Here is a 17,939-nt window from a genome sequence, read left to right as displayed (position 1 = left end):
AGCCTTAATATTACAACTATATACTTTTAAAAATTAAAAATAATTTATTATTAATCCTATAGTTGATACCTGAATAGACATAAGAGATTTCCAAAGATATAAATATATTTAATTAAAGATATTACATAGATTTCAATGCCTCAAAAAAACAGAATATTCTGTCTCAAATATAAAATATTAATATATAAATTCATTTATATTTATAATTTTTAAATTTTGTTTTCACTGTTTATATTATTATTATTAATATTTTTATTATTAATATATGAATTGTCATATTACTTCTGAATAAATAATTTATTCATTGTTAATGTTATTATTGCCAAACATTTTTATAGCTTAATATTTATTATAACTTATGGCCAAAGTGCAAAAAAAGCATTCAAGATTTGAAAAATAAAGCTATCTTCAATAAGAATCAAATATTCGTTTTACTATTACATATAAGTTCATAATTTAAAAATCTTATGTATGTAAAGTTAAAAGAGATGATTTTTAAGATGACTATTCTTAAGAGATGATTATTCTTAAATATGATATCTATATAAAATTAGTTTTTATATATGCTTTTTATAAAATATTTGATTAATATTTGATTTTCTTTAAGTATTTCAATTTGTTACATATGCGATTTGTATGCGATATGTTAAGCATTATTTTTAAATGTTCATTTATTCTTGCTGTTAGCGTCTGTAAATTTTTAAGTTTATGCACTTTTTAACATAATAAAGTAAATAATAAATAAAACGACAGTTGATAATTGTAACATTACTATTTAATTTCTAAAATTATAACTTTGATTGCTAACTAGTAGTTCAATACATACTATGCACAGATCCAATCAGTCCTTTTAAACTTTATGTGCTTTTGATTTTTACCAAAAAAGTTCGATGTTTTCAATAGTGAATGGCATTCGTCTCGAAGGCAAGTGTACGTCACGAGTGCAGACAATAGAATGAGACGCGTAAATTTCTCGTATAAAAGAAATAACGATCACGCATGCGTTATTTTCGTAAGCAATTCGCATAATATAATTTCTCTTCTTTTCTTATGGCAAACACCTGTTGGAATTACTTCGCTATTAAATCGATCGCATAAGGACTTTATTTTACGATAAATATTAAACTAAATATTCTATCGTGTACAGCTGCGTCGACTTGTGTTGCACAAAATGATATGAAATTGATGCTAAAATTACAAATTAAAATTACGGAAAAGAAAAATAATAAAATGCTCGATCAATAAGAAAAAAAGAAGATAAGCGAATCGATTCGCTGATTTTCTCGCTTTTATTTGTGCTCCGAATCCCGTAAAGAGATGATCGATCTCGAGACTCAGCATTTTAAACTCAATAGAATTCTATTACTCACTATTGGCTTGTGGCCTTTACAACAATCAAATCTAACTCGATTTCAGTTTATTATCTTTTTTAGTGTTTTGATGACAATTATTATATTTCAGGTAAGATAATACTTTTTATTTTTATATTTTATTTTATTATTTCTACTATATTTTAATAATTATAACATAATAATTTGTTACTATATTGTGCACACGATTTCAAAATATTTTAATAAAATTATAAATTTTTTAAATAATTATTTTAATAAAATTATAAAAAATATTTATATTAACTATATTATAATAATGTAAAATCGTAATTATGCATCACATTTTAATTCAATCATTTTATATACAAATGTTTGAATAAGCATTTAGTTATATAAGATTTATAATCCACGTCGCTTTAAAAGAGCAATTTCTTATATAATGTAAATTTATAATAAAATTATTTCTTTCAGCTTATGTCATTTATTACATTAAGATGTACTTCGGATCTCATCACTAATGTTTTATCTTCAACATGTGTGTTTAGTATTGCCGCGGTAAAATGTATTACATTTTGTTTCAACCTGGAAAATGTAAGTTGAAGCTTATAATGGATAATTGATAGTTAAAAGATGGATGAACGCGTAACAGAAAAAAAATTTTGTCGAGTAAAAAAATCACAAATAATAATTGTCAATACATATTATGGATGTACACGCCAATATAATACATACAAAATTATTAAAATGACAGGTGAAGGATTTATTGGTACAACTTCAGAATTTATATGACGGATTGAAAGATAAAAACGAAATTGCTATTATAAAAAAATATAGTTGCAATGGAAAACGTTACACAACTGCATTTACAAGTAAGATAATATTTTTAAATTTTCATTTGCCTACATTATTAGACATATGAGTATAAGATTGTCAATGGAAAAATATTGATGCCCATATTATATTATTTACTTGTTATTTATTTTATATATATATATATATATATATATATGTGTGTGTGTGTGTGTGGTGTGTGTGTGTGTGTGTGTGTGTGTGTGTGTGTGTGTGTGTGTGTGTGTGTGTGTGTGATGTGTATGTAATTCATATGGGCATATTAAAACATTTTTCATGTATACAAATATATAAAGTACCACATGCGACTAAAAATATCAAATCGGAAAAGAAATTGTAAAGTTACAATTAATTGTAAAATTATAATATTTATTAACGATTAAAATCGATTATAAATGTATTACAGATTTATGTTAAAAATACAATAAAATTACATTTAATTAAGACAGTTTTATTTAAAAATTTAATTATGTAAATATTATATATATATGATGTACATTTAAAGCAAATTAGAAGCTTTTATAAAAATATTGATATGACGATATTTGAATTCTTTTAGTACTTGCCATTTGCTTCATATTTATTTTTGTTGCTGTATTTTGGTTGCGTATATTCTATATTATATATCCGATAAACATAACTCAATCACATCGCCTACCAATTACGGTGGAATACTTCATCGATCAGGAAAAGTATTTCTATTTGATTTTGTTACATATCAGCGTGGCGTTATGCATCGCGGGAACGGCAATGGTAGCAGTAGGATCAATGATCATTGTATATTTTCAACATACTTGTGGTATGTTTAGAATTTGCAGGTAAAAAACAAATATAGAAAATAAAAATAAAAATAAAAATAAAATGTTTCGAATTTTAAACAGCATTCTATTGTTATATTGAACATATCACTGTTTATTTGAAGGCAAAAGAAAATAATGATTAATATTTTAATTACAGTTATCGTATTAAACGCGCAGTGCACATCAATTTATTAGAAAATATTAAACAGAAGAAGGGAAACTTAATATTGAAAGGAATAATTAGTGCTGTAGATATTCATCGCCAAACTTTGACGTTAGTATTTCTATTCCATGATACACACACACACACACACACACATACACACACGTGTGTGTGTGTGTCTAATAATATTCTTTGTTCTCAATAGTTTATGCAGACTTTTGGAATCGAACTTTGAAGTAATGTTGATTTGTTTAATACTAATCGCAGTGATCTCTTTGAGTCTTAATCTCTTTCGAGTAAGTCTCGTATTATCTTTACACTCAGTATTTGCAAACAATACTTAATATCACACGGTAACATCACACGAAATAGCGGGACGCTATTGTGTATCTTGTGTATCTATGTATGTACATACAATACGAATAAGATAATTAAGAGTACATGAGATCGGATTTTAATAACGACTGAATTGCATCGAATTCCAAATAGATTCTTAGTTAATAATAACTGAAGTTGCAGTTATAAATGGAATGTGTTTTTGTTTTCCCTCTATTTTTATAAATATATATTTTATGATGCAAAATCTCGAAGTAAAATTTTTTTTAAAAGACGTCTTCGCCTCCTCTCTCGTCATCGCGCAATACATATTAACACATATATATGTATTGCGTTAATGATTTTGAAATTTGACAAAATTCAACAGATATGAGATTTGACAGCTTTGATATTATACAAGTAAATGAAGATAAAAATCTTAAAAGTTTGAAAAAGTTCATGTATGCATAATTCCCAGGGATATTCGTAATATTTGTGTGATTAATTTTAATGACCTACTTAATGGGTGAATAATAATTTCGGTTTTAAATCCTAAATAGATTTATGTTATATTATATCTTCAAAAGCGGAGTCCTCTCGTAAGGGAAGGCGGAACCCACTGTGTTCACGCATGTATTTTGCAAGACGAAGCGAAGGCGGATTAAATGTAGAGAAAACTTCGTAAAATACATGCGTGAACGCAGTGGATTCCACTCCCCCTCTCTTACAGAGGAGCTCCACTTCCGGAATATATAATGTAACCTAAACCTATTTTTGACTTACAATTGAGTTTGAGTTACATTATACAGGATATCCGATAACTTTTGACACATCCAAAGTGTGCAGGTAGAGCTGATTAAATTGAGTAAAAAATCCATTATCGATCTTCACATTAATGAGAAATTAATTAAAAAAGATCGGCCAATTCATTCCCATTCTTTTTTCTCTTTTCCTTTCTTTTTCTCTCTTTTTCTTTTTGTTATTTTGCAAAATATATATTATTTTTATCTCTGTTCAATCAAATTCATCTCAACTATGCCAATTAATAAGAACAGATTCGTGAGTAATATTTAGAGTACGTAAGAAATGCAGATGTGAATTCGTTACAATGGTAACCTTGTATTTTAGATTTTTCAGATTGCATCATCCAAAGATGATATCAAGGATATTTTATTTCCCTTTGCATTTGTAACTATCAATATCCTATACATGTTTATAGCTAATTATCTTGCGCAGGATTTAACGGATCATAATAACGATATCTTTACTACCGTGTAAGAAACATTATTTTAGAGAAGTTATTTGAATTCTCGCATGTAAAGAATTGTTTTATTAAATTTAAAAATTAATGTTGCCGCGTAAAAATATACGTATATATTATCTATACATTATTATGTAGATATAATGTTCAGTGGAATGCCGCTCCGTTACATATACAGAAAATGATACTATTTCTGTTGCAAAGAGGCTCCAAAGATTTTACTATAAGCGTTGGAGGACTATTTGTCGGATCATTGGAGTGTTTCGCTACGGTAATGATTATAAATAAATTATCATACATAAATTATCATATAAATAAATTTTAGACAACATGTTACAAATAATATTACAGATGGTCAGAGCATCGGTCTCTTATTTTACTGTTATGTACTCAACGCAATAAGAAAATATGAAGAACAAAATAATAACGAATAAATTATAATCTAGCAAAAATATAGTTAACCAAGTCTCAATATTATAATAATATTACATTTAAAAATTAAAAATAATTTATTAATCCCATTTAGTTGGTGTCTAAATTAACATAAGTTTTCCAACGATATAAGCATTTAGAGAAAATTTCTAAAGGTATAAATATATTTAATTAAAAATATTAGATAGATATGAGATAGATTTTCAATGCATTAAAAAATATAATAATATTCGATTTTAAATATAAAATATTAAGATAAATTTATTTATTAATATTATTATTTTAATATTATTTATTTATTAATATTATTATATTTATATAATTTTCAACTATTATTTTTAGTATTTATATTGTTGTTATTATTATTTTCACTATTAATATACGAATTATCACATTACTTTCGAATATGCAAAGTGCATATTGCCCAATGCGCAAAAGAAAAATTAAAATTTAAAAAATAATGTCATCTTTAATAAGAATCATATTATTTTTATTTCGATATAGGTTGATAATTGGAATGTAAAATATATGTAGAGTTATGTATGTAAAGTTAAAAAAATGATTGTTTTTAAAAGGACGTATAAAATTAGTAATTATATATGCTACTATATAAAATAACTGACTAACATTACATTGACTAACAATACATTGCATTGTTTTTAATTTTTTCTTACTTACGATTTATATAACGTCAAAATTATTCAGAAGTGCTTAATTCATTCTATGGCACAGCGCCTGTGTATCTTCAAGTTTAAGAATTTATTTGGTCAAAGTGAAGTAACACAGATGTATATAAACGTATATATATGTATAAATCAATAGTTAGAAATTGTAACCTGTCAATATTTAGCTTTTCAAATGGTATCTTTCATTACGTTATTGTTAATTAAAAGTTTTAACATATAACATGCACAGATCGATTTTTTGTTAATGGCATAAGTTCCTTACTGGAAAGGTCTCATGCTCTCAATAACGAACGATATTCGTCTGGAAGACCAAGTGTACATCACGAGTGCGGGCAATGGAATGAGACGTGAAAATTTACTGTACAAAAGAAATGTTTAATACGCATGTGCAACTTGTGCGCAAGTATTTCGCTAGATAAATATATTCACATCTTCTTTCATGGCAAATACCCGCTGCAATTTTTCTTCTATTAAATCGATTGCATAATTAAGGACTTTATTGCGATAAACTATGAATATTCTGCCTTTTCCGAGTCGTATAATTGTGTTGCCTTGTATTACACAAAATTATGTGAAATATATACTAAAATTTACGTAAAAAAATAATAAGATTACTGGTAAATTAATGGAAAAAAGAGAGAAAAAGCGAATCAGCCTGTCGATGTCTCGCAGTTATTTCTATTCTGAATATCGTAAAGAGATGATCAATCTCGAGACTCAACATTTTAAACTGAATAGAATTCTGTTACTCATTATTGGCTTATGGCCTTTACAACAATCGAATTTAACTAGACTTCAATTTATTTTCTTGTCTACTATTTTAACTTCAAATATTATGTTTCAGGTAAAGCATTATTTCACAAATATGTGTTGATACGATAAATCATCGTAAAATAATCTTTTTATAAACAGCATACGATTTGAAATCGTTTTTAATTTAGTCTGTAATAAAATTATTGCACGAACTGTATATAATGTATTATAATAGTGTATAATATATGACATCTTAATTTAATCATTTTATATTCAAATATACAAAAAGGCATCTAAAAATATAGTATTTATAATTTATTCATAACTTTGATGGAGTAATTTTTTAATATATATTTGTAATATGATTATTTTTTACAGCTTATGACATTTGTTACATTAAGATGTACTCCGGACCTCATCACAAAAGTTTTGTCTTCCACATGTTTTACTAGCACATACGCAATAAAATACAACTTATTTCATTTTAACATAGGAGCTGTAAGTTGATAGTTTATAAAATTGATAACTTATAAAAACTAATATATGGTTCACAAGTTTATAGTTTAATCGCGTGACAAGAAAAACATTCTTGTCGAATAAAGGTTACAAAAAATATTTTTCTATTAATATTTTATATTACGAATATATACATACGCGCACGTACATAGTACATATACATACGAAAACAATATACACACCTATGCTTAAATGACAGATGAAGGATTTATTCATGCAACTTCAGAATATATGTAACGGATTAAAAGATGAAAACGAAATCACTATTATGAAAAAATATAGTTGCAATGCTGAACGTTATACGATTGTACTGACAAGTAAGAGAATATTTTTTAATTTGTAATTTTCAACTGCACATACATTTTTATTTGATATATATATAAGTTACAAAAGTTCATTATAGAAGTATCAATTTAAGCGATTTTTAAGCGATGGATTATAAAAATTTCTTAACATATTTATACGTTAAATGAGTTTATGGAAACATTTTTTACATATGTAAATGTAAAGATTAATATCAAATTTAATATGATCAAAAATAGGAAAAGAATACAATAGGAAAAGAGAAGTTTTAAAGCTTTTACGATAGCTATTATTATACATAAGATTATACACACACACACACACACACACACAGAGTGTTTCATTTTAAGTGATGCAGCTAAATATCTCTTAAAATAAAAAAGATTGCCAAAAATGTTTCAGACATAAGTTGTTTGACTCGAAGGGGGACATAAGATGATGCCATTGGTTCGACTTTGAATTATTGTTTGAAGACCATCTAAAGATCACCTATTATTTTTTTTAACAAAACCCCTTATTTTATATTATTTATTCTTATAGCGTATCTCGAGAACTTTCCAAACTTTATTATAAAGTATTTTATCATTGAGTTATGAGGCTTGAAATAATTTCTTAATTTTACATAAACTATAAAATATCTAGTAAAATATTCATTTTTTGATTATCTTACTTTAATACTTTTATGTACAAAATAATGAGAGGAATCAATTGGTGTAAAAGAAACATAGTTGTTTTTACGAAGGAATATGTAATTGTTAATTACAAATTATATTTTTTCTTAGAAACAATTATGTGAACTTCAAACAATTATCCAAGGTCAAATCAATGGTATCATCTTATGTCCCCTTCGAATCAAACAGCTTCTGTTTGAAACATTTTTTCAATCTCTTTTACTTTAAGAGACATTCAGCTGCATTACTTAATATAAAACACTCTGTATATATTAAAAATTAATATATAATAAATATTATATATATTAGTAATTTATTAATATATAAGTTGTTAATTGCATTTAAAACATACACAATTAAATTGGATTATATAAATATCATGCGTATATGTAAAATAATACCTAAATCAATTTGAAAATATTTTGCGAGGAAACATAATATATGACGAATCCATATTTGAATTGTTTTAGTATTTATTATTTCTAGCATATTTGCTGTTATCGTCGGATTTATTCGATCGAGTAATTTCTATATAATATTATCCATAAATGTAACTCGATCACATCGCTTGCCGATTACGATAGAATACTTTATCGATCAAGAAAAATATTTCTATTTAATTCTGTTACATATCATCATGGCGATATGTATCGGGGCAATTGCTACGCTAGCAATAGGAACAATGCTTATTGCATATTTCCAACATACCTGTGGTATGTTTAGAATTTCTAGGTAAGAAACAAATATGGAAATAAATATGAAAGAAGTTCATTCATTATTATATTTAAGTTTTAGGCCCATCGGGCCTATTAGTAAGGAAATCTCTGTCAAATTATAAGATATCATAAAAAAAATTGAAAATTTATAGGTGTCAATGACTTAAACCTCCGCCAATCAATATTATGACCTTATCAATATTGTTACATAAGATGTTTTTACTTTGTTATTTACGTTTAATATTTATGTTAATACTATCTAAAACTATTTTTTCTTTAATGCTATCTGTAATTAATTAATACATTATTATTTGTAAAGTTATTAATATAAATAATGACTGAGGCAGAGGGGGAAAATACAAAATGGGCGAACTTCCTTCAAGTTTTATATAAAATCCTATTGTTATCTTGGATAAATCTAATGCTTATTTTATGAAAGAAAAAATACACATCTTGTTAAATATATTAATTACAGTTATCGTGTTAAACGTGCAATGCATATCAATATTTTAAAAAATATTAAATGGAAGAAGGAGAATTTAACATTAAAAGGGTTAATTAGTGCTGTAGATATGCATCGGCAAGCTATGAAGTTAGTAATTTATTCTTTATGCTATTCATACCTATATATATATATATATATATATATATATATATATCCATATATATATGGATATGTATATCCATGTATGTATATGTACATACACACACATTATTCTTTGAGTTTCATAGATTATCCTGGCTTTTGGCATCGGAAATTGAGACAATGTTATTTTGTTTAATAATGCTAGGAGTGGTCTCTTTGAGTCTTAATCTTTTTCGAGTAAGTCTCGTATTATTTTCTTATATCGATTAATTTTTAAACAATATAAAATATTAAGAGTCACAATATCTCGCGATGGAATAACGAGATATCTCAGATATTTATTGTATATACGAGAGTCGACTAATTGAGAGTACTTAAGCTTATCGGACTTCAATAACAGCTGAATTGTATTCTTAATTGATACCTCAGTCAGAGTCATAATTATAATATAACTTTTATATTCTATATTTTATAAGCAAATATATTATGATGTAAAATCTCAATATGTGAAAGTTTTTTTTTTAAGAGACGCAATGTCTCAAAACACGCGGCGCGTATATGAACGTACATATAATAAAAACATATAATAAACATATAATAAAAATGATAATCTTATTCTTTTTTACTAAATAAGTATAACTAATAAATATTCTTAAATTATAAGTTTGTTATAAAAAAATCTCATTAATAAGTGTAAATAACATTTAGAGAATGTGAGAGAAGTGATGTAATTTCGTTACAATAGCGATCTTGTGTTTTAGATTTTTCAGATTATGTCATCCGAAAATGATATTAAGGAGTATATGATTCCCTTTCTATCTACAACTACCATTGTCCTATATATGTTTGTAGCTAATTATATTGCGCAAGATTTAACGGATCACAATAGTGACATCTTTGCTACTGTGTGAGACACATTGTTTTATACAAATATTTTATACAATATGAATTTTCACATGATAAAAACCATTTTTATTGACAGAGGACAATGTGTCCTATAGAAATACATATATATATATATATATATATATATATATATATATATATATAATTTATGTACATTATCTATATATGATTGTGTAGGTATAACGTTCAATGGAATGTAGCTCCGTTACACATACAGAAAGTGATACTATTTTTGCTGCAAAGAGGCGCCAAAGATTTTACTATAAGCGTTGGAGGATTATTTGTCGGATCGTTGGAGTGTTTCGCCACGGTATATATAATGAATGTATCAAATCTGCATTCGAGACAGCATAATATGAATAAACATTACAGTTGGTGAAAGCTTCAGTCTCTTATTTTACTGTTATATATTCAGCGCAATAATGTAAGGTAAGGAGAGAAATAATAACAAATAAATTATAACCTAGTAAAAATTTAGTCAAGTAAATAAACTCCAATATTGCAATTATAATATATTTCAAAGTCGAAAACAATTAATTATTAAATTTAAACCATAGATTATACCTTAAAAATTATACCTATTAAACATGACACACATACACACACATCTCCAAAGAGAAACAAATATATTTAAAATTAAATATATTATATGGATTTTCAAACCAACAAAAAATAAGTTATTCGAAATATCGAATATAAAATACTGATACAAATGTTATTTATATTACTGATACAAATTTTATTTAAAATACTGATACAAATTTTATTTATATAATTTTACATAATTCTCAAATTTTAATTTTACTTTTTATAATATACATTGTCACATTACTTTTAAATAAGTAATATTAATTTTAAATAAATAACGTTAATTTTAAATAAATAATGTTAATTTTACATTGTTAGTTTTAGTATTGTCTACATTTTTTATAATTTAATTTTGGTAATAAAAGTGAAAAAAATACCAAGATTTCGGAAATAATATTGTGCTCAATAAAAAAATGTTATACTTTTAGCTTTTTAAATAGTAACTGTAATCACATCCATTACTAATTAAAAGTTTAATACATAGCATACATAGATCGACTCTTTTAAATGATATAAGCTTCTTACATGAAAAACTCATGCTTTGGATAGTGAATAACTGGAAGACCAAGTGTACGTCTCGAGTGCGAATAATAGAATGAGACGCGTAAAATTGCTGTACAAAAGAAATGTCTAATACGCATGTGCAACTTGTGCGCAAGTATTTCGCTAGATAAATATATTCACATCTTCTTTCATGGCAAATACCCGCTGCAATTTTTCTGCTATTAAATCGATCATATAATGATGGACTTTATTATGATAAACTATGAATATTCTGCTTTTTCCGGGTTGTATAATTGAGTCGGCTTGTATTACACAAAATTTTACGTAAATATATACTAAAATTTACATCAAAAGAAAAAATAATAAAATACTGGTCAATCGATGAAAAAAGAAGGGAAGCAAGCAAATCAGCCGATGTCTCGCAGTTATTTGTATTCCGAAAATCGTATAGCGATGATCAATCTCGAGACTCAACATTTTAAATTGAATAGCATTCTGTTACTCATTATTGGCTTGTGGCCTTTACAACAATCGAATATAACGAGACTTCAATTTATTTTCTTGTCTACTATTTTGACAACGAATATTACGTTTCAGGTAAAGCATTATTTCACAAATATATTTTTATATGATAAACCATCATAAAATAATCTTTTATAAGCAGCACACGATTTAAAACTGTCTTTAGTTTAAACTGTAATGAAATTATCGCACTGCATTATAATAGTGTATAATATAATTATGACATCTTAATTTAATCATTTTATATTCAAACATATAAAAAAGCATCTAGAGACATAATATTTATAATTTATTCATAACTTTGAAGGAGTAATTTTTTAATATAAATTTGTAATGTGATTATTTTTTACAGCTTATGGCATTTGTTACATTCAGATGTACTCCGGACCTCATCGCTAATGTTTTATCTTCCACATGTTTTTCTAGCATGTATGCAATAAAATACAATTTATTTTATTTTAACATAAGAACTGTAAGTTGATAGTTTATAGACTTGATAATTTATAAGAACTAATATATATATATATATATATATATATATATATATGTATATATATATATATATATATATATATATATATATAATTCACAAGTTTATAGTTTAATCGCATGACAAGAAAAACATTCTTGTCGAATAAAGTTTACGAAAAATATTTTTATATTAGTTTTTCACATTATGAATATACATGCGCGTGCGCACATACACATACGCACATACAACAATATACACAACTTTGCTGAAATGACAGATGAAGGATTTATTGATACAACTTCAGAATATGTGTAACGGATTAAAAGATGAAAACGAAATCATTATTATGAAAAAATATAGTTGCAATGCAGAATGTTACACGATTGTACTGACAAGTAAGATAATATTTTTTAATTTGTAATTTTCTACTGCACGTAAATTTTTATATGACATATAAGTTATAGAAGTCTCAACATAAACAAATGATTATAACAATTTCTCAATATATTTCTGCATAATAAAAATGAATTTATTAATACATTTGTAAAGATTAATATAAAATATTTAATGTAATCAAAAAATACAATAGGAAGAAAGAAATTTTAAAGTTATGAAGTGATGATATTATATATATACACATATATATATACATATACATATACATATATATATATATATATATATATATATATATATATTGTTATGTGCGCGCCCGAGTCGTCACGGCCCTGCCGTTGTCCGGATCCCGTCGGCAAGAAGATTGTTTATAAACAACAACTGTCAGCCGTGAGTTCGGTTCCAGCTGTCTGGCTGCGCGGACGCGAATTTGTATCGAGCCGCTAATTTTGGTGAATTACCGTTCTGTGTTACCGTTTGTGTTGCCCTGTGTTGTGCATTAAAGTTCCAAGTTTCTTTTAAAAGTGTCTCTTTATTTCGCGCGACTCGCGAGCGGCCGATTTCTTCGTGCGCGACTTCGATATTTATCGAAGTCCTCTCCGCGGGCGTAACAATATATATATGTATGTATATATGATTGTATTAGAAACATATACATTAAATTGGAGTATATAAATGTCATGCGTACATGTGAAATAATATCTAAATCAATTTGAAAATATTTTGCGAAGAAAGTCAATATGACGATTCTATATTTGAATTGTTTTAGTACTTACAGTTTGTAGCGTATTTATTATTATCGTCGGTTTTATTGGATCGAGTATTTTCTATATGATATTACCCATGAATGTAACTCAATCACGTCACCTGCCGGTTACGATAGAATACTTCATCGATCAAGAAAAATATTTCTATTTAATTCTGTTACATATCATCATGGCGATATTAATCGGGGCAATTGCTATGATAGCAATAGGAACAATGCTTATTGCATATTTCCAACATACCTGTGGCATGTTTAGAATTTCTAGGTAAGAAGCAAACATAGAAATAAATATGATAGAAGTTCATTCATTATATTAAGGTTTTAGGCCCATCGGGCCCATCAGTGACGAAATCTACAAATTATAATATATCATGAAAGAATTGAAAATTTATAGGTGTTAATGGCTTAAGCAATATTAAGACGTTATCAATGTTGTTGCAATGTTTTCATTTTATTTACGTTTATTATTTATACTTGTTAATGTTTTTATACTTTCAATTAACTAGTAATTTTTTATTTGATAGTTGAACATGATTTCCTAAATTCTTATGTGTTTTTGTTTTTATCTCTCCTAAGATATTTCAAACAAATGTAAATAACATGTGAAACAAACTGAAAATCTTTTCGATATATTTGTTGATTCATTTGCTTCACTAAGTTCTTGGTGTAATAATTCATTACGTTATGATGGTAAAAAGAAATAGAATTAGTGATGACAATGATGTCTTTGAAGTTCGTCCGGGGGGAAAAGAGGAGGAACATCCAAGTGACGAATGTACAGTTGTGAAGTTCCAGCCACTACGGGTCAATTAAATATATTAAAAAATTTCTGATGATGTGCAGATACTTTCTGAACATAGCGGTGACATAGTTGTCATTTTGAACAGCTCTGATGATGAGTCATCGAATGAGTAAACTGATATCTTTAGGAAGTCAGAACTTCTTCCGGCGGCGGTTTGAAGATCTAAAACTAGTTTTCCTTAATATTATCTATAATTAAATAATACTTTGTTATTTAAATTATATTAAGATTAAATATAAATGATGACTCAGGCGGAAAAATGCAAAATGGGCGAACTTCCTTCAAATTTTAAACAAAATCCTATTGTTATCTTGGATAAATTAAATGCTTATTTCATGAAAGAAAAGATATGTATCTTGTTAAATATATTAATTACAGTTATCGTATTAAACGCGCATTGCATATCAATATGCTAGGAAATATTAAATGGAAGAAGGAGAATTTAATATTAAAAGGAATAATTAGTGCCATAGATATACATCGGCAAGCTATGCAGTTAGTAATTTATTCCTTATGATATTTATAACATACATATGTACATCTATATGTACATATATGAGGTGTTTCGTCAACATACAGCTTAATACGACGGGTTGCCTGCTCAGAGAAGCGTAAGACCGGTAATGCAAGAATAGATAATATCACTCGCGTACATTTTCGACGAAGTATACTAGCTGGTACGCTATCAACGCATAATAATAAGCTATTAAAAGAAAAAATTAAATTGTACAGAATAGTGAACTTGTGACATGAATATTTGAAAGTATATATCTAGAAGAATGTTATAATATTATAATATTATTATTATTATAATATAACTTTTAATATTATATATATCAATAATCCTCATCTACATATGATTGCAATAATATTATAATATTATAATATTATTGCAATCCTATATATATAGGTCATATATATATAGGAGGATTATTGATATAATGATAAGAGTTATATTAAGTTTAAGATTTTTTTATTTTTCTTGCGCTCCTATGAGCAGGCAACCCGTCGTATTGAGCTGTATGTTAATGAAACACCCTGTACATACACACATTATTCTGTGGTTTTCATAGATTATCCAGGCTTTTGGCATCGAAAATTGAGACAATGTTATTTTGTTTAATAATGTTGGGAGTGGTCTCTTTAAGTCTTAATCTTTTTCGAGTAAGTCTCGTATTATTTTCTTATATCGATTAATTTTTAAACAATATAAAATATTACGAGTCACAATATCTCGCGGTGGAATAACGAGATACCTCGAGTATTTATATATATACGCGAGTCGACTAATTGAGAGTACTTAAGTTTGTCGGACTTCAGTAACAGCTGAATTGAATTCTTAATTGATATCGCGGATCTCAATTATAATAAAATGTTTATTTTCTATACTTTATAAGCAAATATATTATGTAAAATCTCAATATGTGAAAATTTCCCTTTAAGAGACGCACTGTCATCTCATGCGGGACGTATATGAATGTATAGAAAATCATATAATAGAATATCTTATTCGGTTAAATTTCTCGGTAGACAAGTAAATAAATAAAGGTTAAAATTTTCTTGAAAAAGTTAAAGTATATATAATTTCTGAGGGTATTTTTGCAATAATATTTGTGTTCAAGTTGAATGACCTGTTTAGTAGGTGAATAGCAATGCTTAAAATTGAATGTTATATAAATATATATACACATAACATGTACTGTCTATTAAGAAAGAATATATTTTTTCGTTTTCCCTCTTTTTGTTTCTTTCTTATCTCTTTTCTTACAGATAGTTTTTATAATTTAAAATATAATTTTTTTTTATCCGTACATAAATTAATCATAACCATTCGCCAATTAATAAGAACAAATTAATTGTAAATAATATTTAGAGAATGTGAGAGAAGTGCAGATGACATTTCGTTATAATTGCGATCTGGTGTTTTAGATTTTGCAGATTATGTCCTCCAAAAATGATGTCAAGGAGTATATGTTTCCCTTTCTATCTACAATTACCGTTATCCTATATATGTTTGTAGCTAATTATATTGCGCAGGATCTAACGGATCACAATAGTGACGTCTTTGCTACTGTGTAAGACACATTGTTTTATACAAATGTTTTATACAGTATGAATTTTCACATGATAAAAACTATTTTTATTGACGAAGGACAATGTGTGTCTCATAGAAATATATAATATATATATTATTTATATATATTATCTATGTCCGATTGTGTAGGTATAACGTTCAATGGAATGTAGCCCCGTTACACATACAGAAAGTGATACTATTTTTGCTGCAAAAAGGCACCAAAGGTTTTAGTATAAGCGTTGGAGGATTATTTGTCGGATCGTTGGAGTGTTTCGCCACGGTATATATAATGAATATATCAAAATCTACTAATTCTAGACAACATAATAAATATTCAAGACAACATAAATAAACATTACAGTTGGTGAAAGCTTCAGTCTCTTATTTTACTGTTATATATTCAACGCAATAATGTAAGGTAAGCAGAGAAATAATAATAAATAAATTATAATCTAGTAAAAATTTAGTAAATAAACTCCAATATTGCAATATTATAATACATTTCAAAGTTGGAAACAATTCATTATTAAATTAAACCCAGATTATATATTAGAGATACCTATTAGACATATATACACACATATATACACACATCTCCGAAGGGAATCAAATATATTTAAAATTTAATATATTACATAGATTTTCAAACCAACAAAAAATAGGATATATTTGAAATATCAAATATAAAATACTGATACAAATTTACATAATTTTACATAATTCTCAACTTTTATTTTTACTGTTTATAATATACATTGTAATATTACTTTCAAATAAGTAATATTAATTTTATATTGTTAATTTTAGTATCGCCTTCATTTTTTCTAGTTTAGTTTTGATAATAAAAGTGAAAAAAAATATCAAGATTTCGGAAATAATATTGTCTTTAATAAGAAAATTATCTTTTAAAATAACGATAATTTAAAATATTCTATGTAAAGCTATTTTTTAATATAATGATAATTTAAATATCCTATGTAAAGTTAAAAAAGAATTTTAAATGACACATAAAAATATTATCAATTATATGTGCTATATATCCAATAACAGGTTTATTAACATTATGTTGTCTATAAGCATTTAGTTTTTCGTATATATAACATGTATAATGAAACATGTCAAATATTTTCACATATCCTGTTTCTTACTTACTTTTATTCTTTCTTTCCTTTATTCTTACTGTTAGCGTCCGTAAAGTTTATGCATTTATTTGATGAAAGTAATGTAAGTCATAAAAATTCATATAAACATATAAAACAATTGTTGATAACAGCAAAATGTCAATACTTTTTTCAAATGATAACTGTCATGTCATCAATTCCTAATCAGAAGTTTAATACATAGTTTGGATAGATCCGACTCTTTTAAATGATATAAGTTTCTTACATCAAAAGCTCATGCTTTGGATAGTGAATAATATTCTGGAAGACCAAGTGTACGTCACGAGTGCGAACAATTGAATGAGACGTGTAAAATTGCTGTACAAAAGAAATGTCTAATACGCATGTGCAACTTGTGCGCAAG

At 26.3% G+C, this 17,939-nt stretch overlaps 3 protein-coding genes across 6 annotated transcripts in view; 2 read left to right on the top strand and 1 right to left on the bottom strand.

The window, feature by feature from the left end:
- The window catches only part of LOC105254940 (non-structural maintenance of chromosomes element 3 homolog), a 256,144-nt gene that overhangs the window by 56,284 nt on the left and 181,921 nt on the right, over positions 1–17,939 (bottom strand). The window lies entirely within an intron of this gene.
- Positions 2,783–5,121, top strand: LOC109610553. The gene is made up of 6 exons (XM_025414324.1): positions 2,783–2,998; positions 3,138–3,254; positions 3,349–3,439; positions 4,587–4,732; positions 4,858–4,990; positions 5,071–5,121. Exons 1-6 carry the CDS (start codon positions 2,931–2,933, stop codon positions 5,119–5,121), a joined length of 606 nt encoding a protein of 201 aa, XP_025270109.1. The 5' UTR covers positions 2,783–2,930.
- On the top strand, positions 6,645–16,844 carry LOC109609838. 3 transcript variants are annotated; one of them, XM_025414421.1, is made up of 9 exons: positions 6,645–6,681; positions 6,969–7,088; positions 7,306–7,423; positions 8,567–8,812; positions 14,717–14,833; positions 15,412–15,502; positions 16,268–16,413; positions 16,563–16,695; positions 16,777–16,844. In XM_025414421.1, the coding sequence occupies exons 4-9, from the start codon at positions 8,718–8,720 to the stop codon at positions 16,825–16,827; spliced, it is 633 nt and encodes a 210-aa protein (XP_025270206.1). In that variant the 5' UTR covers positions 6,645–6,681; positions 6,969–7,088; positions 7,306–7,423; positions 8,567–8,717; the 3' UTR covers positions 16,828–16,844. The 3 variants fall into 3 exon arrangements, with proteins under 3 accessions (XP_025270206.1, XP_025270207.1, XP_025270205.1); XM_025414422.1 differs by lacking the exons at positions 6,645–6,681; positions 6,969–7,088; positions 7,306–7,423 and having other exon boundaries at positions 8,560–8,812; XM_025414420.1 differs by lacking the exons at positions 6,645–6,681; positions 6,969–7,088; positions 7,306–7,423; positions 8,567–8,812 and adding an exon at positions 13,519–13,801.

The sequence above is a fragment of the Camponotus floridanus genome, unplaced genomic scaffold (assembly GCF_003227725.1).
Source record: "Camponotus floridanus strain SB8 unplaced genomic scaffold, Cflo_v7.5 scaffold8, whole genome shotgun sequence".
Lineage (NCBI taxonomy): Eukaryota > Metazoa > Arthropoda > Insecta > Hymenoptera > Formicidae > Camponotus > Camponotus floridanus.
The sequence above is the reverse complement of the archived record's forward strand: the minus strand, read 5'-3'. Positions and strand labels throughout refer to the sequence as shown.